Source organism: Apodemus sylvaticus, chromosome 1, assembly GCF_947179515.1.
Source record: "Apodemus sylvaticus chromosome 1, mApoSyl1.1, whole genome shotgun sequence".
Classification (NCBI taxonomy): domain Eukaryota; kingdom Metazoa; phylum Chordata; class Mammalia; order Rodentia; family Muridae; genus Apodemus; species Apodemus sylvaticus.
The window spans coordinates 125,974,573-125,994,423 of record NC_067472.1 but is presented as its reverse complement, the minus strand read 5'-3'; the positions used below and the strand labels follow the sequence as shown (position 1 = coordinate 125,994,423).

General features: G+C 46.9%; 1 protein-coding gene across 1 annotated transcript in view; it reads left to right on the top strand.

Annotated features, from left to right (window-relative positions):
- Positions 1–2,692: 2,692 nt before the first annotated feature.
- Adamtsl3 (ADAMTS like 3) overlaps positions 2,693–19,851 on the top strand; it is a 306,645-nt gene continuing 289,486 nt past the window's right edge. Inside the window, exons 1-2 of the mRNA XM_052186018.1 lie at positions 2,693–2,809; positions 3,493–3,594. Coding sequence (XP_052041978.1) covers positions 2,693–2,809; positions 3,493–3,594 — 219 coding nt within the window. The remainder of the gene's footprint in view (positions 2,810–3,492; positions 3,595–19,851) is intronic.

The following is a 19,851-nucleotide window of genomic DNA, read 5'->3' as shown; positions in this document are numbered from 1 at the left end:
CCAGGTGCTTGCTGCCCAGCCCATGGTGCTATTTTGGTAGGTGGTAGAAACTTTGGAAAGTGGAGTCTACCTGGAGGCGGGAGGTCACTGAGGCTGTAACTTTCAAGATTATTTAGCAGGTCTCAGGTCTGTTTTACTTTCTCTGCTTTCTGGCCACCAAGATGTGAACTGCTCTCTGATTTGCCATGTCTGCCCTGCCACAGTAAACCGACACTTTTGAAATTGTGAGGCAAAAGAAATCCCCCTCTTAAGTGTCTTATGTCAGGTCAAACCAATACGCCATCCAGTAAGCTGTGCTAGAAGCTGAATTAGCAATACCTAATAAATGCCTAGAACATTTGTAATGTCCTCTATGCAACATTTTGCCATTGATTTCATTGTTTGAGGCAACCCTTGAACACAGTGCTGGCTATGTGTCCCCAAGGACCAAGAGGCTGTGATGTGGCTGTGAACAGCTAGAGAGCAGTCCCTTGTTAGAGTTAACAGGTGCTGGTGCTCAGGGCGAATGGATGAACATGTGTTAGACAAGGTGCTTTTACACAGAAAGGCATACAAAAGAAGGCGGTGTGCCAACATAACCAGAGGCTCATGGGAACCCAATCCTGCATAATCCCCATCAGAGTGATAGCCCAGTGTCCATATGTGTATTATTTGTCCCACCTCCCAGAGCTAAGCTAGGATGAACAGACCCAGTTGTCTGCGGATGGTTAGTCGTGGTCTAGCTCTGGATGAGTCAGTCATGGTCTAGCTCTGCCTTCCTGTATCTCTTCCCATACATCACCTGCACAGAGGTTTCCAGCTGTTTTCCTCTCTGGAGTGGAGGGACAGTCTTGAGGCCCTTTTCCTGGTCAGAGAAGGCCATCTGACTGGGGAAGGACAGAATAGGTGTGGAAAACACGTAAAACACGTAGGGGGAACTCTTGACAGTGTCATAATAATCCGGAACATACCAGCCATCCACCAGGCAAGAGAGCAACTTTGGATACAAATGTTTCAGACTCTGGAGAGAAATAGGTACCTAGGTACCAGTTCCAGACCTGGCCTGTCTAATCATAAGAAGCTACTCCCTGCTGCTCTTGGGAAGGTTGGCTACACATACCGCTTGGCAAAGTGGCATCACTCAAGGGAGCAAAGACTGGAGGCACAATGGTGCCTTAAATGGAATACCTGGCCCTAGGCGTCCATTGCTGGGATCAAGCCAAGTCCACATGTCTCTTCCCTGACTTTTCTTCCCTTCAGAAGTGCTCAAGGCACCCTCACCCCTGCCTCCATTCATGACTGAGACACCTCCATTCCAAATCTCTAAGCCCCGGTGCTGTATTTATTTCCTGACAGATCTGGAGTTCTGTGCAACCCAACCCCGATTCCTACTAGGGGCTCTAGGTATCAGGTTTAGGTGCCCCTGCTGAACCATCCACGGTCCCCAAATGTACCAAGACCGCAGGGACTGTTTGAATGGGTGGTGGTCAAGCTCCTAAGGCTACCAGCAGGAGCCCGAGACTCTGGGCAGCCTTTGCAGGGGACTTAGCAGCCTAGGTCCCCGGGCCCCGGTGGTGGCGCTGGGAGGGGATGGCATCCTCGCACTGGTCTGGCTGGCCCAGCTGGCCCGCGGCTCAGCGGCCGCCTCCCCAGCGCGCTGCCGGCGGCGGCGGCAGCCGGGGCTCCTGGCACCAGGCCTGGCTTCAGGCCCAGGGCGAGGAGTGGCTTCCAGGAAGCGGGCGGAGAAGCGTTCCAGTGGAGTCTCGCCGTGGCCGCCGCGGCCCCGAGCGCTCCGAGCCGCCCGGCTCCGGCTCGGTGGCCCGCTTGTCCCCGCGTTCTCAGCGCCTCCGGTTTCGGGCAGAGGACACAGAGCGGGAGGGACGGACGGTACCCCTCGGACGCGGCGCGCACTTGCCGGACGGGCGGCGCAGGTGGCGGCGCGCGCCCTCCGCCCCTGGGTCGGGGCCAGCACTGCGCTCCGCGCGCCCGGAGGGGCGGGACAGGCGGGGCGGCCGCGTCCCAGCCCCATTTAACTTTGGCGGCGGCGCGGGCTGGAGGCCGGCGTCGGGGACCGTCGGGATCCCGCGCTCTGCACGAGGTATTGCCGAGTCGGCGCTGCTCACCACCGTCTCGCAGCTCGCATCCCGCGTTGCACCGACAGACGCTGCTGCGACGCCGGGTTGGAAACACCCGCCGGGGATCCAGGGACCGGTCTCTCCAAGGATGGTAAGGCTGGGCAAGTTGACGGGAACGCCACTGGCAAGTAAGGTCTTAGGCGGATCACAGGGTTTTCACAACCCGAGCACTGCCCTATGGGGCTTAGATTGCTCCGGACAGGCGCGCGCTATAGGGCCTGGGAACGTTGAGCAGAACCTTCCCTCGTCCTCTGCAAGCGAGGGGTGTTCTGGATGATGGAAGATGCCCTGCGTGGCCAGCGGACTGCCGGCTGATCATAGCTTTCAGTGTTCGAAGGTCCGGAGTTTTGGCTACTGAGGCTCGCACGCCTGGAGCGCAGAGAAACGAGACGAGATGCACGCCAGGGAAAGGAGGCGTGAGGGTGGCGGGCGCTGAAGTGTGCGAGCCAGCGGAGAGGGGCGCGTGGTCCTGGGGCGCAGCCCTGGCCGCCTCCCTTCGTCCCAGAGTCGCCGCCTCAGGTCGGAAACAGCAGCACATTTGCGGATCGCATTAAGCCAGGCCTTAATGTTTTCTCCAGATGGAGAGAAGCCACCGACCCGCCCCCGGACACCGACACCGCCAAGGCGCCCGCGAGGCGAAGCGGGAGTCGAGTGTGACCTCGGCTTTTCCAGTCTCCACTCAAACTGAGTTCCCCGTAAACTGACAGAAAATCACGTTGGGGGAAAAAGGTTCTTGTTGCTCTCCTGGTCTTGATTCTTCCTCACCTTTAGAGATTACACTGAGCAGGACTGTGGCCCCTAGAGCTCTCTTAAAGGCAGGTCTGGAAGCAGAGGGCGTTCTATCTGAGAAAAGCCTCTAACCGATCTGCGTTCCAATCCTAGACACTGTTAGCTGTGGGCCCGTAGGCAGGGTCCTTCCCTCTCTGGTCTGGTTTAGTTGGCTTCAGACTCAGTTTTGCCTCAAGGAATTGAAGCTGGCAGGTGCCCTAACCCTTGGTTTTAGGCTGGTCCTCCCCCCGCCTCCGCCCCCCCCCCCCAAACTCTGAACGCCAAAGCCACACCCCAGTGCTGACAAACAGGCCAGGAGGTAGCTGCGACAGGGTTGTCTCTATTGCTGGAGCACTGGAGGTATGAGTTGCTGACTGGAGGCAGCCTCTGCTCCCCTTCTTGATCGTGGTGGACTCATCCTAAAGGGAGCCCCACACTGCCTCCATTCTGCAGCAGACAATCCCATCCTGGGCCAACACAAACGTTTCCAAGACACTGCTTGGGCTCCAGGGTCCCTGCCCTCCAATTGGTTCCTTAGCACACAGATTCTGCCTCTGGAATCAGGACTGGTTGTGAGCTAGACATTTTCTTTTCGCCTTTTCTTTCGTAGGCTGTGGGTGAAACTCCTACGATATTGGACTCCATGGCTTCCTGGACAGGATCCTGGCGGCTGCTGACACGCGTGATCTTTACGGTCTCTGGTCTTCTGCAGGTATGGGCCACCGAGAATGCTGGGCTCACCCGTCTTTGCACAGGAATATTATTCTAGTCCATGTGAGATGTAGGATCGGTGTTATCGACGCACTAGAGAATGAATCTTAAGCAGATGGTGCTGTGGTTGGCTTTTCTGTAAAGATAACTCAAAGATCTGGGGTCCTCTTTGGATCTAGAGCCGGAACTTGATATGGTGTGGACCCGTTTACTACTGGTGACTTGGGGGCGTGGTGGACCATGTCTCTCCTGATTAGAGTGGCTGTCCAGGAGAAGCTCTATGTTAGAAGTCAGGAAGAGTCTGATTCCCACACTAACTTAGCCACTAAAAAAAAAAAAAAAAAAAAAAAAAAAAAAAAAAAAAAAAAAAAAACAAACAAACAAACAACAACAACAACAACATATTCTGGAGTCACTGCTGACACACACCACTATTGTGTGGGTCTCTCTCTAGAGCAGTGGTTCTCAGCTGTCTTAATGCTGTGACCCTTTAATACTTTTCTTCATGTTGTGGAGACTCCCAACCATAAAATTATTTCATTGCTACTTCATAACTAAGTTTACTACTGTTATGAACCATAATGTAAATACCTGTGTTTTCTGATGGTCTTAGTAGACCCATGTGAAAGGGTCTGTTGGCCCCCCAGAGGGTCACAACCCTCAGAGTGAGAACCACTTCTCTAGACTCTTATCTTTCCCCCCAACCTGAGAAGCCAACCTCCAAAACTGCACTCTTCCTTGTCTGCTGGTCAAAGGAGTTTGCTGGGTTTGCTGAGGAAACGATGGGGAGCGCCTCAGAGGGCAACAAGGCGGACACTCGATTTCCCTCCACTAAAAACAGTCCCTGCTTGACTCCAGTTTGCCATCTCTAAATGAGAATACAAGCCCTGGATTGCTGGGCCTTCTTATATTTCAAGATAGCTGGGGCGTCCAGATTTCTTCCACAACCCTTTGGTTTATAACAAAGTGAGATCCAGACAAATATGTTTGCAGTTGGATTCAGCCAAGAAGTGTGTGGGACCTAAAAATGCAGGGAACATTTCAGTTAAGACCATGTCCGGAGGGTGGCTGCTAATCCCGTGCAATGTCTTAAGTGACTTAGAACAAGACAACACTTCCCCGAGGAGTTCACTTCTGGCCGCGCTCTGTGCGCCCTCACAGTCTTAGCAGACAGCCTAGTACTTAAAGGCTTAAGTCTGCTAAACAAGCATGCAGGCATGGATGGAAATCTATACTCTGAGCAAATGAAGCGGTGTGTGTGTGTGTGCTGTAGTCTTTTGGATTTACTGCCTTTAAGCCTTTTTCAGGACCCCATCAATTCTGTGCCTCACACACAACTGATTAGTGAGGGACATCATTCCCTTTATCCTGTTTTACAGTGTTCCTCTGTGACCATATTTTAACGGTTATATTTTGTTAGAGGAAAGGCTAAGAGGACAGAGAGAAAGAAGCTTAGTGGTTAAAAACATCTGCTTCCTGCACATGGGGTAACAGCGAGCTTCCGAGGATCTGACGCCCTCTTCTGGTGTCCATGGGTAACTGCAGTTATGTGCACACACCCACCCTATAGAAACATACAGAAATACACATAATCTAAAATATGTCATCTAAAAAGTTATAGTTGGGGGTGTGGTTTAGGGTTTCTCTGGAGAGCATGGTGCAGTGCTATAAAAGCGAGATGATCTGCTTTTCCGTCTCATCAAAGGATCTGAAGTAGGATACAAGAAATGCCCTTCCTAGTCAGGAGGGGCTGAGCCTCTAAGGCCGAGTATTTCCGGTCGCCTATTACCCGCTGTACCACCGTCGTGTGGCTTAAGTATGTCCCGAGGGGGCATTTGCTTGGGTTGAGCCACTCACTGACCTCTTTGGATTTGTGCATATCTGTGTGCCTGTGGAGGTGCAGTTTCCATGCATTAGGGTAAGGATCTCAGTCGTCTGTGCCACCTACAGCACACCGTGTGTATGGCTGGGTCACACATCGGTGCATTATATCTATTTCCGCGCTTGTAGAGAGGGACTCAGAACAGTGCCCACTTCGTACGTAGCCTTGTTTGCAAGAGGCAATGCACTGTGAAGTGGAAAAGGGTGACGCAAAGCAAGGATGTGGGTAATGAATGTCAACTCTGTTGCTGCTGCTTGCTGAAGGGTTGAAGTTAGCATTGTGCCTGCATATTCGGCTATGGAGCTGTAGGGGGCGCTCAAGAGACACGCTCTCAGGAGAGGAGCCGCACCTAGTCTAGGTAGGGGCGATCTTTTCAAAGCAAGTTCTTGCAGAAGTGGACAGGACTGTCTCTAGTATTTCCCCCAGGCTCATTTGAGCTTTTTAAGTTTTTCACCAGTCTTGTGATTTTAATGTTGGGACTGGGCTCGGGGCGCTCCCCGGTATTACTCTTCTTGCCTCCTGATAGGTCACAAGGTAGTTGGTGGAAGTCTTACAGATGTGTGAGGCTGAGCTGTGAGAAGCCTGGGACATTTTAGTTAATTAATAAAATGAGATTCTTACTATTAAATCACGGAAAGTGTAAACTCTTGTGATTTCTGGTTACAACTTATTGTGACAGACGCAGGGCTTGATTTTGACCTGGTGAAGCAGAAGGCTCCTCCCACTCAGGCAGTAGGAAAGGCCTCCCTTCTTGCTAACTGGGCCCTGGAAGCTTGCTGTTGCTTTGGGTCTTTCCTTAGGACCTGATTTTCCTAGTGAAGACAACAGTTGTTCCCCTATCCATCCAAGCTTCTATTGTTTTGACCATTGTGATATTGAATGAGCCCCTGCATCTAAGGCATAGAAGCCCCCAGAAAGTGTGGAAGGCTGAATAATGGCTCAGAAATAGATCCACGTCCTAATCCCTAGAAGCCATCCATGCTCCTTACATGACAAAAGAGACTTTGCCATGTGAGTGGGGGTGCTGGGGTTGGGGAGGTTATCCCAGCACGCTCCTAAGTGGAACTCAGGACGAAGTAGAGGCAGAGGAGGTACAAGAAGTTGCCAAGGAAACCGGAAGAGTAATGTAGCCAGGAGTTGAGGGAAGCTAGAAACCTCTAGAAGACGGGAGACAGGGAATGCATTCTCCATGGAGTCGTCAGAAGTATAACTGGCCCGAGTGAACCTGGATTTTAGTTCACAAAAGTCATTTAAGATTTCTAATTAATAAAACTATATAAGCATATATATTTATGTATATATGCACATACATATTTTGTTTTGATTCTCTCTCTTGATCTCCTCTCTTTGCCCTCCCTCTGTAAGTGCTGTGTGTGTGTGCATGTGTGTGCATGTTCATTGTGTGTGTGCACTGTGTGTATGTGTATATGTGTGTGTTTGTGTGAGTGCATGTGTGTATGTGTGTGTGCACTGTGTGTGTATGTCTGTGTGCATCCTGGAGTTTGACATTGTTTGACACTGGGTATCTTTCACCATCACTCTTCGTTTGTGACAGAGACAGTCTTTCACTGAACTCAGAGCTCTCTGATTGGCCAGCTGGATGGCCAGTAAGCTCCAAAGATCCACATGTCTGTATTTCTTCCACAGCATTAGGGTTACAGACATGAACAACTGCCTTACTGTTCACTGTGTGTAGTGAACATCTTATGTAACCCCCATCCTTGCTTACTGCTTGGTCATTTCCCTAGAGTCATTCTTTCTTAGTGGAATGTGCTTCACTGGACATTTAATTTTCGTTCTGCCTTTCCTCCTCTCCATTTTGTCTTGGTTCTAAGTAGTTTTCCCATTACTCCAGGTTTCATGTCATGAATGTTCTTTCTGTGTGATTTTGGATAAATTTTCCAAGCTGTGTTGATGAAAAGACCTACACTCATTCTGAATGCAAATTATGGCATGTGTGTGTGTGTGTGTGTGTGTTCAGAGGCTGTATCTTTAACCTTCTTTACACCTTCTTTCTGAGACAGAGTCTCCCACTGTATCTGGTTTGCTGGTTGGCTAGGCAGGCTGGCCCAGGATTGGGGTTATAAGCACATACTGCCATGATCAGCTTCCTTCATGGTGCTAAGGATCTTAAGACAGATCACGACTGTGCAGAAAGCACTTCACTCACTGAGCTGTCCCCTCGTTGGCCCCAGATAGTCATACTCTTTCTTTCTCGTCTTGATTCACTATCGACTAGCCACAGATCCAGGGATATTCAAATGTCTGACCTGTTGTCTTTGCCCTGTACCCACTTTGTCATGAGTTGCCAGCTCAGACATGCTTCTTAAATCTGTTTCCTCCTCTGGATTTTCACAGATGCCATGCATTTGAAACGGGGCAGGAAGCATTAGGAGGTAAAGATGAACAGGGCCAGTCTGTGGCTGTTGTGGGGGAGAGTCTGAAGAGCATACTAAGAACTCTTTGTAGGCAGCACAGGGTCCCTGGGGACTCGATCAGGTGGCAGGAATTATTGTCAGGACTGTGGCCTGCTGGGACCTCACGAGAGCAGGTGATGCTTGAGAGGTGGCACTGGCCCCACCTGGTAACAGTGAGTCCTGGCCCCACCTGGTAACAGTGAGTCCTGGCCCCACCTGGTAACAGTGGGTCCTGGATTGCAGAAGCAGTGAGAGGTTAATTGTGAACAAAATTTGATGACAGCTGGGACCCTTGAGAATCCACTTAGAGCGGGGCAGAGCTTGGTAAGAGTTTAGGTGGAAATGAGAAAAAAAATAAGAATAATTGTAAATTCCTTCAGGTTTTGAATGAGGCTTAGGGCAAGAAGCCAACAATTTCACCTTGATCCTGGGAAATGTTTGGGTCACTTCGAAGGATGAGGTTTGAGGGGCTTTGGGGGATTGAAGAAAGTTGAGAAAGTGTAGCGGGATGTGCATAGCTTTTGGGAGATTAAATGGAACGACAAGAAGATTTTCTCCACGAACTGCTCACCGCATATCTGAGTCTACACAGGATGCTTCTGAGAGACAGCAAGAGATTAATAATACAAGGGGAAGAAGAAAACCACAATTATATGTAATTGTTTCATAAGCGCAGCATTCTTACACTGCATCGCTAATGGTCCCTGCCGAGCGAGTGAGCGAGAGAGCGAGTGAGCGCGCGCGAACCCAGCATCCTGGAGGCCACATTTCAGGGTTTATGACTGTGTCCCTCTTGCTTTATTTTTACAAAGATGCTAATTTCCATAAATAGCATGGAAGCATAAAGCAGTTTCCTCTCCAAGTATTTTATGCAATTACTTCCTGGAATTTGTCAGTGCTGAAGAGCTCCAGCCAATAGATGCTATAAATTATTGTGGCCAAATTCGCAGAAACCCATTTGCTCTCCAAGCGTCCATTTAGACACTTAATAGAATTTTCCTCTGAAAGGACGTCTACAATCAGGAAGCCTAGTTATCGTGACAATAAATGTAATTTACAATTTAGTGAAGTCCTCTCTTTTGAATTTACCTTGGTGTGTTTCTGAGTCGAAAGCAAGAGTGGCAGAACTCAGTCAGTATGGATGTAGGAGAAGCCCAGCTTCAGGTTAAGCTAAACAGCACCATCCGGAACTCTTCCAACCTCCTAGGAGTCCCTGCGCACAGCTCTGACCTTGGGATATTAGCATGCATGTTCATTTAAAGAAGTCAAGGCATGGCTTGGTTGGCAAACTGTTTGATACACACGGCAAACACGAGGATCTGAGTTCAGCCGTCAGAAACCACATACATTTGTCAGACGTGATGGCAGATGCCTGTAATCCCAGGGCTGGGCCGGGGAGATAGGCAGTCTCTTGCTGGGGGTGGAGGGTGGGCGTGGCTGCTGCCTCGACTGTTTGGCCAGTCCTAGGCCAATGATAGAGCCTTTTAAAAAAGGAGGCGTGAGCAATGCCTGAGTAACAATACTCCGGGTTGGCCTCTGGTGTCCACAAGCATGAACACGTGCTCTCCACACATGTTCACGCACATGCACGCACACACACACACACACACACACACACACGCGCGCGCGCGCGCGCGCGCACACACACACGTACACGTGCACACATACACATACTTTTAAACACATGAAAAGAGGACCTAATACTCACTTTGATAGTTTAAAAAGTATTAAGCAATGTGAGAAGTATTTGACTTTAGTAGTATTTATTGTATTTATAACATTGCATCATTTGAATGTATCAGACTTCAGTAATTAGTTTCCGGTGCTGAGCAGAGCCCACCTCTCAGGTTCTCTTTCCTGTTTCCAAGGTCTTCTGGAACTATGCCTGGGGACCCGCCTTTATGCGCATTCGTGATTACTTGATTGGAAAATGTTCTTGGCTGGACATCATTTTGGGGTTAAATCTGTGTTAAAATGTAACGGTTTTGATTTATATTATCAAATTGCCTTCTCCAAAGTGTCCAGGCTGGTGTTGGATTTTCTGTGGAGTGCAGACTAGTCTTGAACATGTTTTCATCTGCTTTCGCCAGCTTCCCAAGTGCTGGGGATACAGGCTTGAGTCACTCTGCCTTAGTGAGAGGGCTACTTCTCGGCCGCTCTATTACTGCTTTTGTGTATTTTATCCCTAATGCTTTAGTAATAAGGGGCCCGGGAGACGGCTCAATGGAGAAGTGGCATAAGAACTGAGTTCAGGTCCCCAGCTCACACACGTAAGGATGAGCACGGAGGAGCACGTCGTAATCTCAGCTCCCACATGTAAGGAGGAGCACGAAGGAGCACGTCTGTAATCCCAGCTCCCACATGTAAGGATGAGCATGGAGGTGCACGTCTGTAATCTCAGCTCACACACGTAAGGATGAGCACGGACGTGTGCATCTGTAACCTCAGTTCACACATGTAAGGATGAGCATGGAGGAGCACGTCTGTAATCCCAGCTCACACATGTAAGGAGGAGCACGTCTGTAATCCCAGTTCACACACGTAAGGATGAGCACGGAGGAGCACGTCTGTAATCCCAGCTCACACACGTAAGGATGAGCACGGAGGAGCACGTCTGTAATCCCAGCTCACACACGTAAGGATGAGCATGGAGGTGCACGTCTGTAATCTCAGCTCACACACGTAAGGATGAGCACGGACGTGTGCATCTGTAACCTCAGCTCACACACGTAAGGATGAGCATGGAGGTGCATGTCTGTAATCCCAGCTCACACATGTAAGGATGAGCACGGAGGAGCACGTCTGTGATCCCAGCTCACACATGTAAGGATGAACACGGAGGAGCACGTCTGTGATCCCAGCACTGAGGAGGGGGAGGAGAGACTCTAAGATCCCTGGAGGTCACTGCTCTTGCCTATTTGGTGGATTCCAGGATCAGTGAGAGACTCTGCCTCAAGAATTAAGGTGAAGAATGATTGAGGAAGACAATAATGTTGACCCTTGGCCCCATCTATACACACCCACACCCACACCGCACCACACAACACCACACCAGATACACACACACACCGCACATGCCACACATACACTACACCCACAACACACACACACCCCACATACTCCAACACACATACACACTACACCACACCATACCACACCACCCTCCAACCCCACACATACCACACACACCACATACATACACATACCACAGACACATTACACACCCTCACACACACCATACTCACACATACCATACATACACACCACACACACCACATACATACACATACCAAACACACACCACACCGCACACCCTACCACACACATACTACACCACAAACACACAGCACACCACACACCACACACACACTCACACACGGATTTATATATGGCACACACACACAAGATGTTAGAAGTTGAAAAAATATTTAATCCCCATGTTCTCTTTTCTATTTTGGATTTCTTGTCAACTTGTAAGTATTCTTATTGAATGAAGAACATGAACCTTTTATTACTTACACTTTGCAAATAATTTCTCAATTTTGTTATTTGTATTATATTTTTATACATGGATTTGATGTACCAACATTGAAAATTTTAAAGTAGTCTGCTCCAAAAATCTTTTTGACCTTTCTGCCTTTGTATCATATTTAGAAATAATATCCTATTGAGAGGAAACCCATGCACACCTAAGCTGTCTTCTGGTCTTATTTTCTTTTTAAATATTGAAATACTTCAGAATTCGTGCAACCCATTTAATCTCTCAGCCTCCTTCTGTGCTAATATATACTTAGAGAGTGGTGTGTACTTAGTCTGCGGTGGCAAGGAAGTCCCTTCCTTCTTGTAGAGTTGATAAATCCAGGTCTTTCAGGTATTCGGTGAAACTGGGCACCCAGAGTGGTTAATGGAAGGAGAGCCTTCAGAGAGGCTCCAGACTGAAGCCACAAAGGAGACACGGTTCGTGGGCTGGGAGGGTTGGGGGCTTGTAGCGGCTTCTTCGTGGGCCCGGAGGGTTGGGGGGCTTCTTCGTGGGCCGGGAGGGTTGGGGGATTGTAGCGGCTTCTTCTGGCTAGGCACACAATATGGCCTGCCACAGAGGGACCGTGGAGGCTGGAATGGATGAAAGAAACCCCGTAGGAGGCAGAGTCGCGTTTTCATCATAGGTTAGCTTAGCGGCTGTTTTTAGGCCTTCTTTGCTGAAAATGAGGAGAAAATGTGAACGGGGAGGAAAGAAATCCAACTTGCGGGTGGGGCGGGAGACGCATACAGGCTGTCAGTGTCCGTTTCAGAGGCTTTAGTTTAAGGTCAGTTGGCGCCACCGCTTTGAGCCTGAGGTGAAGCAGGGTATCCACTGTGGTGGGAACCTGTGGCAGAGGAAGCGGCTCATCTCACGGTGACCAGGAAACTGGGTGGGGTGGGATAGACAATACACAAGCTTCCAGGGCATTCCCATCCCCAGCGCCCTACATCCTGCCCTTAGGATCCGCCTCCTACAGACTCATTAACCCCCAATGATGGCCGCAAATTACAGATCTATTGATATATTAACCCATCGTTGTACTCAGAGACCCCATGATCCAATGACTTTCAGTAAGCTCTACCACTGCTGTCTGGCAACCAAAACCTCAGCACATGAGCCTTAGGAGATGTTTCATACACAAATCATAATGCTGTTCTTTGACTATGTTTTTCTTTGGTTTCTTTCTATTTTTAAAAATCTGAACATATTGATTTTGCCAGTGTTCCATACTGATAAAAATGATGATCTTCTCCTCCTCCTTCTCCTCCTCCTCCTTCTCCTTCTCCTCCTCCTTCTTCTCCTCCTCCTCCTTGTCCTCCTCCTCTGTCTCTGTCTCCTTCTCCTTCTCCTCCTTCTCCTCCTCCTCTTTGTCTTCTCTTCCTCTTCCTTCCCCTCTCCTCCTGCTCCTCCTTCTTCTCCTCCTCCTTTTCCTTCCCCTCCTCCTGCTTTTGCTCTTCCTTCTCCTTCTCCTCCTTCTCCTTCTTTTCCTGCTCCTCCTCCTAATGGAGCTTTTCTTCAAGTATTACTCCTCTTTGTACCAGGATGCTAAGCAGAGAACGTTCATTTCTTGGTGATGACCAGAATTCACATAGGTCTGTCAGACTTGTGTAAATGTGGTTTCTACTGATGTCACATAACTGGAAGGAAAGATGGGGCAAGGGACGTGCCCTCACCTACTGTCCTAGTTTGCTTTATGTTGCTGTGATAAAACACTGACAAAAAGAAACTTGGTGTGAAAGCATTCATTTTGTTTTACACTTCCAGATAATAGTAGTTCGTCAATGAGGAAGACCAGAGCAGGAACTCAAGGCAGGAACCTAGAAGCCAGACCTGAAGCAGAGAGCATAGAGGTACACTGACTACTGGCTGGCTCAGCTACCTTGCTTGCATAAAGCAGGCCCACCTGAGCAGGGATGGTGCCTCCCAACAGTAGGCTGGCTCCGTCTACCGCAATTAGCAATCAAGAACACGGCTCAGCGACAGGGCCACAGGCCAACCGCATATAGATGATTGCTCAGTTGAGGTCCCCCTTCCCAGGTGTGTCAAGCTACAACTGAAGCTAACCAGGACACTGTCCTTGGGCTCAGAGATGGTCATGTGATCTAGCTCAATTCAGCATGCTCCTCTCTGAGTGACTGTGTAGGTAGGAGGCAAGGAAGACATATGTATTAGACTGTTTCTGAAGATCGTCTAATATCGCTCCTGTGGCAGGGTAGGATTTGCACTGAGCTCTAGGAAACATAGTTTATTTATTTATTTATTTTTTGCTTAGTGTTTAGTGTTTTGGTTTTGTTTTGAGACAGGTTTCCTCTGTGTAGCTCTGGCTGTCTGTGAACTCACTCTGTAAACCAGGCTGGCCTCAAACTCACAAAGATCCACCTGCCTCTGCCTCCTGAGTGCTGAGATTAAAGGTGTGTGCCGCCACTGCCCAGCTAGGGAGCATCACTTAATACTACGTTTTCAAGACTATCAGAAATTACTGCTGGGTTTGGAAAGAGTAGACAACAGTTATAGGTAGGGCTCACATTGTGATCCATCTTAGCTTCATTTCCTGAGACAGATTTCTATACAGGATTGTGGAAGCTTTGATTTTTTTCTCCTGTCTCACATGTGAGCCCAGTGCTGATCTTAATCCATCGTTCTGTTCACTGTCACCCGTGGGAAGGCAAGGCCTGTGACATGGGGGGCCACATAAATACTTTTTCATATTGCTTGAAATGTTTCAGAAAAAAAGCCTACCATTTTATAAGTAATTTACCACAATATTTATTGTTCTTTTCAATTCTATTTGATTCCAGTCCAAATGATTTCATAAAAGAAAAAAGGTTTGATTAAGCCCTGACCAATTAATCTCAAGGTCTGCACTTGGGCTCTCTTCACGCTGTGCTCATTAATTGCAACACATGTGCATGTTGCAATCAACAGCTGGTGAGGAGATTCTAGGACAACTCCTGATTTTGACAGGCACGACTTAGTCGTAAGAGATCCACCTGTTACCAGAACCAGATATGTGAAGCTGGAATTCCCAGCATGCCTGCTCAGCAGAGTTCTTCAAGGAGGTTTAGATAACCACACTCTTTTTGTTGCTATTTTAAACTCAGAATCATATTAATAGGTTTTAAAATATTCCTTGTGTTCCTGGCATTAGCTGTGCTTGGCCATGGGGTATTGTGGGTTTAATGTTTAGCTGGATTTGGTTCGAAAATATTTTAATGGAAATGGCTAGGTGTGAATCCATAAGAGATGTTAGTTCACATGGCAGCTCTCGGGTTTTACTAACGTCATAAAATGAGCAGGGGCCATTCTGACTGGTGTGAGGTGGAATCTCAGGGTTGTTTTGATTTGCATTTCCCTGATGACTAAGGATTTTGAACATTTCTTTAAGTGCTTCTCAGCCATCTGGTATTCCTCAGGTGAGAATTCTGTTTAGCTCAGTACCCCATTTTAATAGGGTTATTTGTTTCTCTGGAGTCAAACTTCTTGAGTTCTTTCTATATATTGGATATTAGCCCTCTATAGGATGTAGGATTGGTAAAGATCTTTTCCCAATCTGTTGGTTGCTGTTTTGTCCTATTAACAGTGTCCTTTGCCTTATAGAAGCTTTGTAATTTTATGAGGTCCTATATGTCAGTTCTTCATCTTAAAGCATAAGCTATTGGTGTTCTATTCAGGAAATTTCCCCCTGTATCCATGTGTTCCAGGTTCTTCCCCACTTTTTCTTCTATTAGTTTCAGTGTATCTGGTTTTATGTGGAGGTCCTTGATCCACTTGGACTTGAGCTTTGTATGGGGAGATAAGAATGGATCAATTCGCATCATTCTACATGTTGACTGCCAATTGACCCAGTACAATTTCTTGAAAATGCTCTTTTTTCCACTGGATGGTTTTAGCTCCTTTGCCAAATATCAAGTGACCATAGGTGTATTGGTTCATTTCTGGGTCTTCAATTCTATTCCATTGATCTTTCTGCTTGTCACTGTACCAATACCATACAGTTTTTAATCACTGTTGCTCTGTAGTACATTGAGGTCAGGGATGGTGATTCCACTAGAGATTCTTTTATTGTTGAGAATAGTTTTTGCTAGCCTGGGTTTTTTATTATTCCAAATAAATTTGGAAATTGCTCTTTCTAACTCTATGAAGAATTGAGTTGGAATGATTTGGGGATTGCATTGAATCTGAGATTGCTTTAGGCAAGATGGCCATTTTTACTATATTAACCCTGCCAATCCATGATCATGGGAGGTCTTTCCATCTTCTGAGATCTTCTTCAATTTCTTTCTTCAGAGACTTGAAGTTCTTGTCATACAGATCTTTCACTTGCTTGGTTAGAGTCACACCAAGGTATTTTATATTATTTGTGACTATTGTGAAGGGTGTCATTTCCCTAATTTCTTTCTCAGCCTCTTTATCCTTTGAGTATAGGAAGGCTACTGATTTGTTTGAATTAATTTTATATCCAGCCACTTTGTAGGGGGCAGCAGATGCTGGAGAGGATATGGAGAAAGAAGAACACTCCCTCATAACTGGTGGGATTGCAAGCTGGTAAAAACCACTCTGGAAATCAATTTGGCAGTTCCTTGGAAAATTGGACATGGTACTATATGAGGACCCAGCTATACCACTCCTGGGCGTATACCCAGAAGATGCTCCAGCATGTAATAAGGACACACGCTCCTCTATGTTCATAGCAGCATTATTTATAATAGCCAGAAGATGGAAAGAACTCAGATGTCCCTCAACAGAGGAATGGATACAGAAAATGTGGTACATTTATACAATGGAGTACTACTCAGCTATTAAAAACAATGAATTCATGAAATTCTTAGGAAAATGGATGGAACTAGAAAGTATCATCCTGAGTGAGGTAACCCAATCACAAAAGAACATATATGGTATGCACTCACTGATAAGTAGATATTAGCCCAAAATCTCGGAATACCCAAGATACAATTCACAGGCTCAAGAAGAAGGAAGACCAAAGTGTGGATACTTTGATCCTTCTTGGAAGGTGGATCAAAACACCCATGGCTCACAGTCAACCAATAGACTGAGCATAGAGTCCCCAATGGAGGAGCTAGAGAAAGGACCCAAGGAGCTGAAGACATTTGTACCCCTGCAGGAGGAACAATAATATGTACCAACCAGTACCAGAGCTCTCAGGGACTAAACCACCAACCAAAGAGTACACATGGAGGGACCCACAGCTCCAGCTACATATGTAGCAGAGGATGGCCTCTTCAGACATCAGTGAGAGGAGAGGCCATTAGTCCTGTGAAGGCTCGATGCCCCAGTGTAAGGGAATGCCAGGTCAGGAAAGTGGGGAGGGTTGGTAAGTAGGGGGGGATGGGATAGGGGGTTTTCAAAAGGGTAATGAGGAAAGGGGATACCATTTGAAATTTAAGTAAAGCAAATAGTTAATAAAAAAGAAAAAATTAAAGTTAAAAAAACAAAAAAAAATGAGCAGGGGCACAGGCTTTGTCAGTTTCTCTCATTTTTAGTCAGCTTTAAGATCAGAGAAACAAAAACAAACAAACCAGAGACAAACAAACAAAGGAGCAGAGAAACAACCAGTTCCTCAAAAGTTTGAAAGACCTTGCCAATGAAGTAAAAGAAGCACAGAATTTTTTGGGGGAAGTATTTCTTTGACAAATGCTATAATAATAATAATAATAATAATAATAATAATAATAACGATAGTAATAGCAGCAATAACAACAACATACTACTACTGCTACTAGTAACAACAATAATAAAGTACAAATCAGTAATTACAACATTAATAGCAAATGTAATTAATAGTTAAATAAATTAATTAATATAGAATATAAAATGGTTATTATTATTATTATTATTATTTTATTATTTGCTCTCTATGTGTGTGCGCACGTCCGTGCAGGTCCTCACAGAGGCCTGTGGTAGTGTCAGATCCCCTGGAACTGGGCTTCCAGTCAGGCTATGGCTCTCAGCATGGGCGCTGGGAACGGATCCTCTGAGGGAGCAGCTGCAGCCTTTTTGATAGAACAAAGTGTCTTTTTCATAGTTATTAATTTACTTGGGATTTCTTGTGCCTCGTAGATCAAGTTGGGTAATTTTTGTGTCTTATAGACTTTCATTGACCAGAAATTAGACAGCTGACAGGACAGAGGAAGAGAATATTTCCTAATTTTTCAAAAACAATTAAGTTATTTTGCTATGGATTTCTGATTTATTTCCCCTTTTGATAATATGATCTTCATGTTTTAATTTTTGGAATGTATGAAAAGGCTTAATTTCATTTGTACCCTGAAGGTATTTGGAAATTTAACATTTTTATAAATTATTGTATTGGATGATTAGTTACATTCCTCTCAGTTAGAGAAGATGGATTTCTCCCCACTGTTTCTTCAGTGTGCCCTCCCTCGATCTTTCCTCATTCCTCTCTCCCTCCCCTTCTCCCTCCCTCCCTCCCTCCTTCCCTCCTTCTCTCCCTCCCTCCCTTTTGTACTCTCACACTGAGCAGTGATCTGCCTTCTACTTCCTTGTCTCCTACTGATTGATCTTAGGAGCTTGGCTCCACCATTTGCTGGCGTGGCTATTTTTATAAAGACAACATTCTGCTTAAGAGGAACAGCAGGCCTAGATGTTAGGAAAGACTGAATTCCATTTCTTCTTCTGCAAGTGTAATTAATAGTTAAATTAATTAATGGCCATTTTTACTATATCAGCATGGGAGCTCTTTCCGTCTTCTGAGATCTTCAGTTTCTCTGGATTGCTCTGTTGTTCCATCATTTCTAGTAGTGGACTATTAGACACCTTTATTCTGGAGACTCTTTTCTCATTATCAGATTGTTCGTTAGTAGCTTGGGGAGCCCTATTATTAGTATTTCGTGTAGCTTTTGCTCTCTACGCCTTTGCTCAGGAAGGTGCCCGTGCTTCCAGACCCCACCCAGCTTCCCTTGAATCTGCAGATGAAGCATACACACACAGTTGTTCAACTTGCCTTCTTGGCACAACTCTCTCCTGCCTGGAAAAGCGTGCCCTTCTCAGTTTCTTATCTCTGCCTCTCCCACCTGCCCTAAACTTTATTGGCTCAGTCACATCCAGCCCCTGCTACACGCCCCTGACTACCGGTCTGTTGGAGCTGTCTGTGTGGCCACTCAGTTATGAGATCTCACATGGCTGGTGGACTTCATCAGATGCATCACGAACTCTGTCTCTCTTCTCTCGAGGCTCAATTTGCCTCCAGGGACCCGGAAGGCCCACCTATCTTTTCTGCTACTGACAGATCCAGAACTAGTTGGAATGCAGGGCCTCAGCATCAAAGCTGCCCCTACAATCATGCTATTAGAGCTGTTGTGTGGACATTTTCATCTTTGCCATCCTCAAATCCAAACAGTGTCGGCTGCCGTGGTCATCAGAGTAAGGAGGATTTTGTTGTTTTGAATGTGTATGATGTATGTATATGTATGCTGGGTGCACGTTTTTGTGCATGTAGTTGGTGTCTTGTGTTACAATGTATGTGTGGGTGTTAGAGGACAGCTTCCAACACAGTCTTCACCTATCTTGTGCGAGGCAGTGTCTCTTTGCTGTTCTCTGTTTTCTCCAGGTTACCTGGCCAGAGAGCATCTGGAAATGTCCTTTTCCTCCACCTCCTACTTTGCTGTAGGGACTTTTTTGCGTGGTTTTGCGTGAGCTCCGGGGGTTCAAACTTAGGGCCCACACTTTACCCAGTTAGCTAGTCTCTCCTACTAGGGTGTGAAATTCTAAGGGCTGTTGTGGTTCACAGTATATTTTAAACTGTGTTATACAATGGATCTTCTGAATCTGTAATCTATGAAGGAGAGACCAATACATACTAGAGTTAAAAGACACTATACCAGGGAAGGGAGGAGTGGCATGGTTAAAAGCAGGCTTGTCTGGTGTTCCGGTTGTTCCAGAAGAGAGGACTCTGGGTGACTTGGAAAATAGCATCATGGAGATTTTCGCTGGTGTGAAGGCGTAGCCTGCAAATTCCTTCTTTCTTGGAATCTCAGTTTTCTCTTCCAGGTCAACAGGTGGCCCACTTGCTGGGCCTGACAACAGAAGAAGGAGTGGTAGAAAATGTCAGCCTGGGTGTGATTGCCCGTTTGTTGACTACTGTTTGCTCATATTGAGAGAGATTGAGGTGTATGGGGAAGGCAGAGCAAAGTAAATTCAATATCCTGTGAACACTCAAACCAAATTCCTTCCCACGAGCCCTGGTTAGGGGCTCAATGGAGTAACCCTTCCTCCAGCCATGGCTCCGTCATGGATACAGACCATCTTAGACCCCATGGTTTATGTGGCACAAGTGGCAGAACTTCTCAGGCGAGGCTCTGTGGCCTTGGCCTCTGGTAACAGCCCGACAGCTGTGGGCTGACCCTGGAGCCTTCCTTCCTATTCCATGTGGCAGGCATCACCGTCCTCGACTCTGGAGGC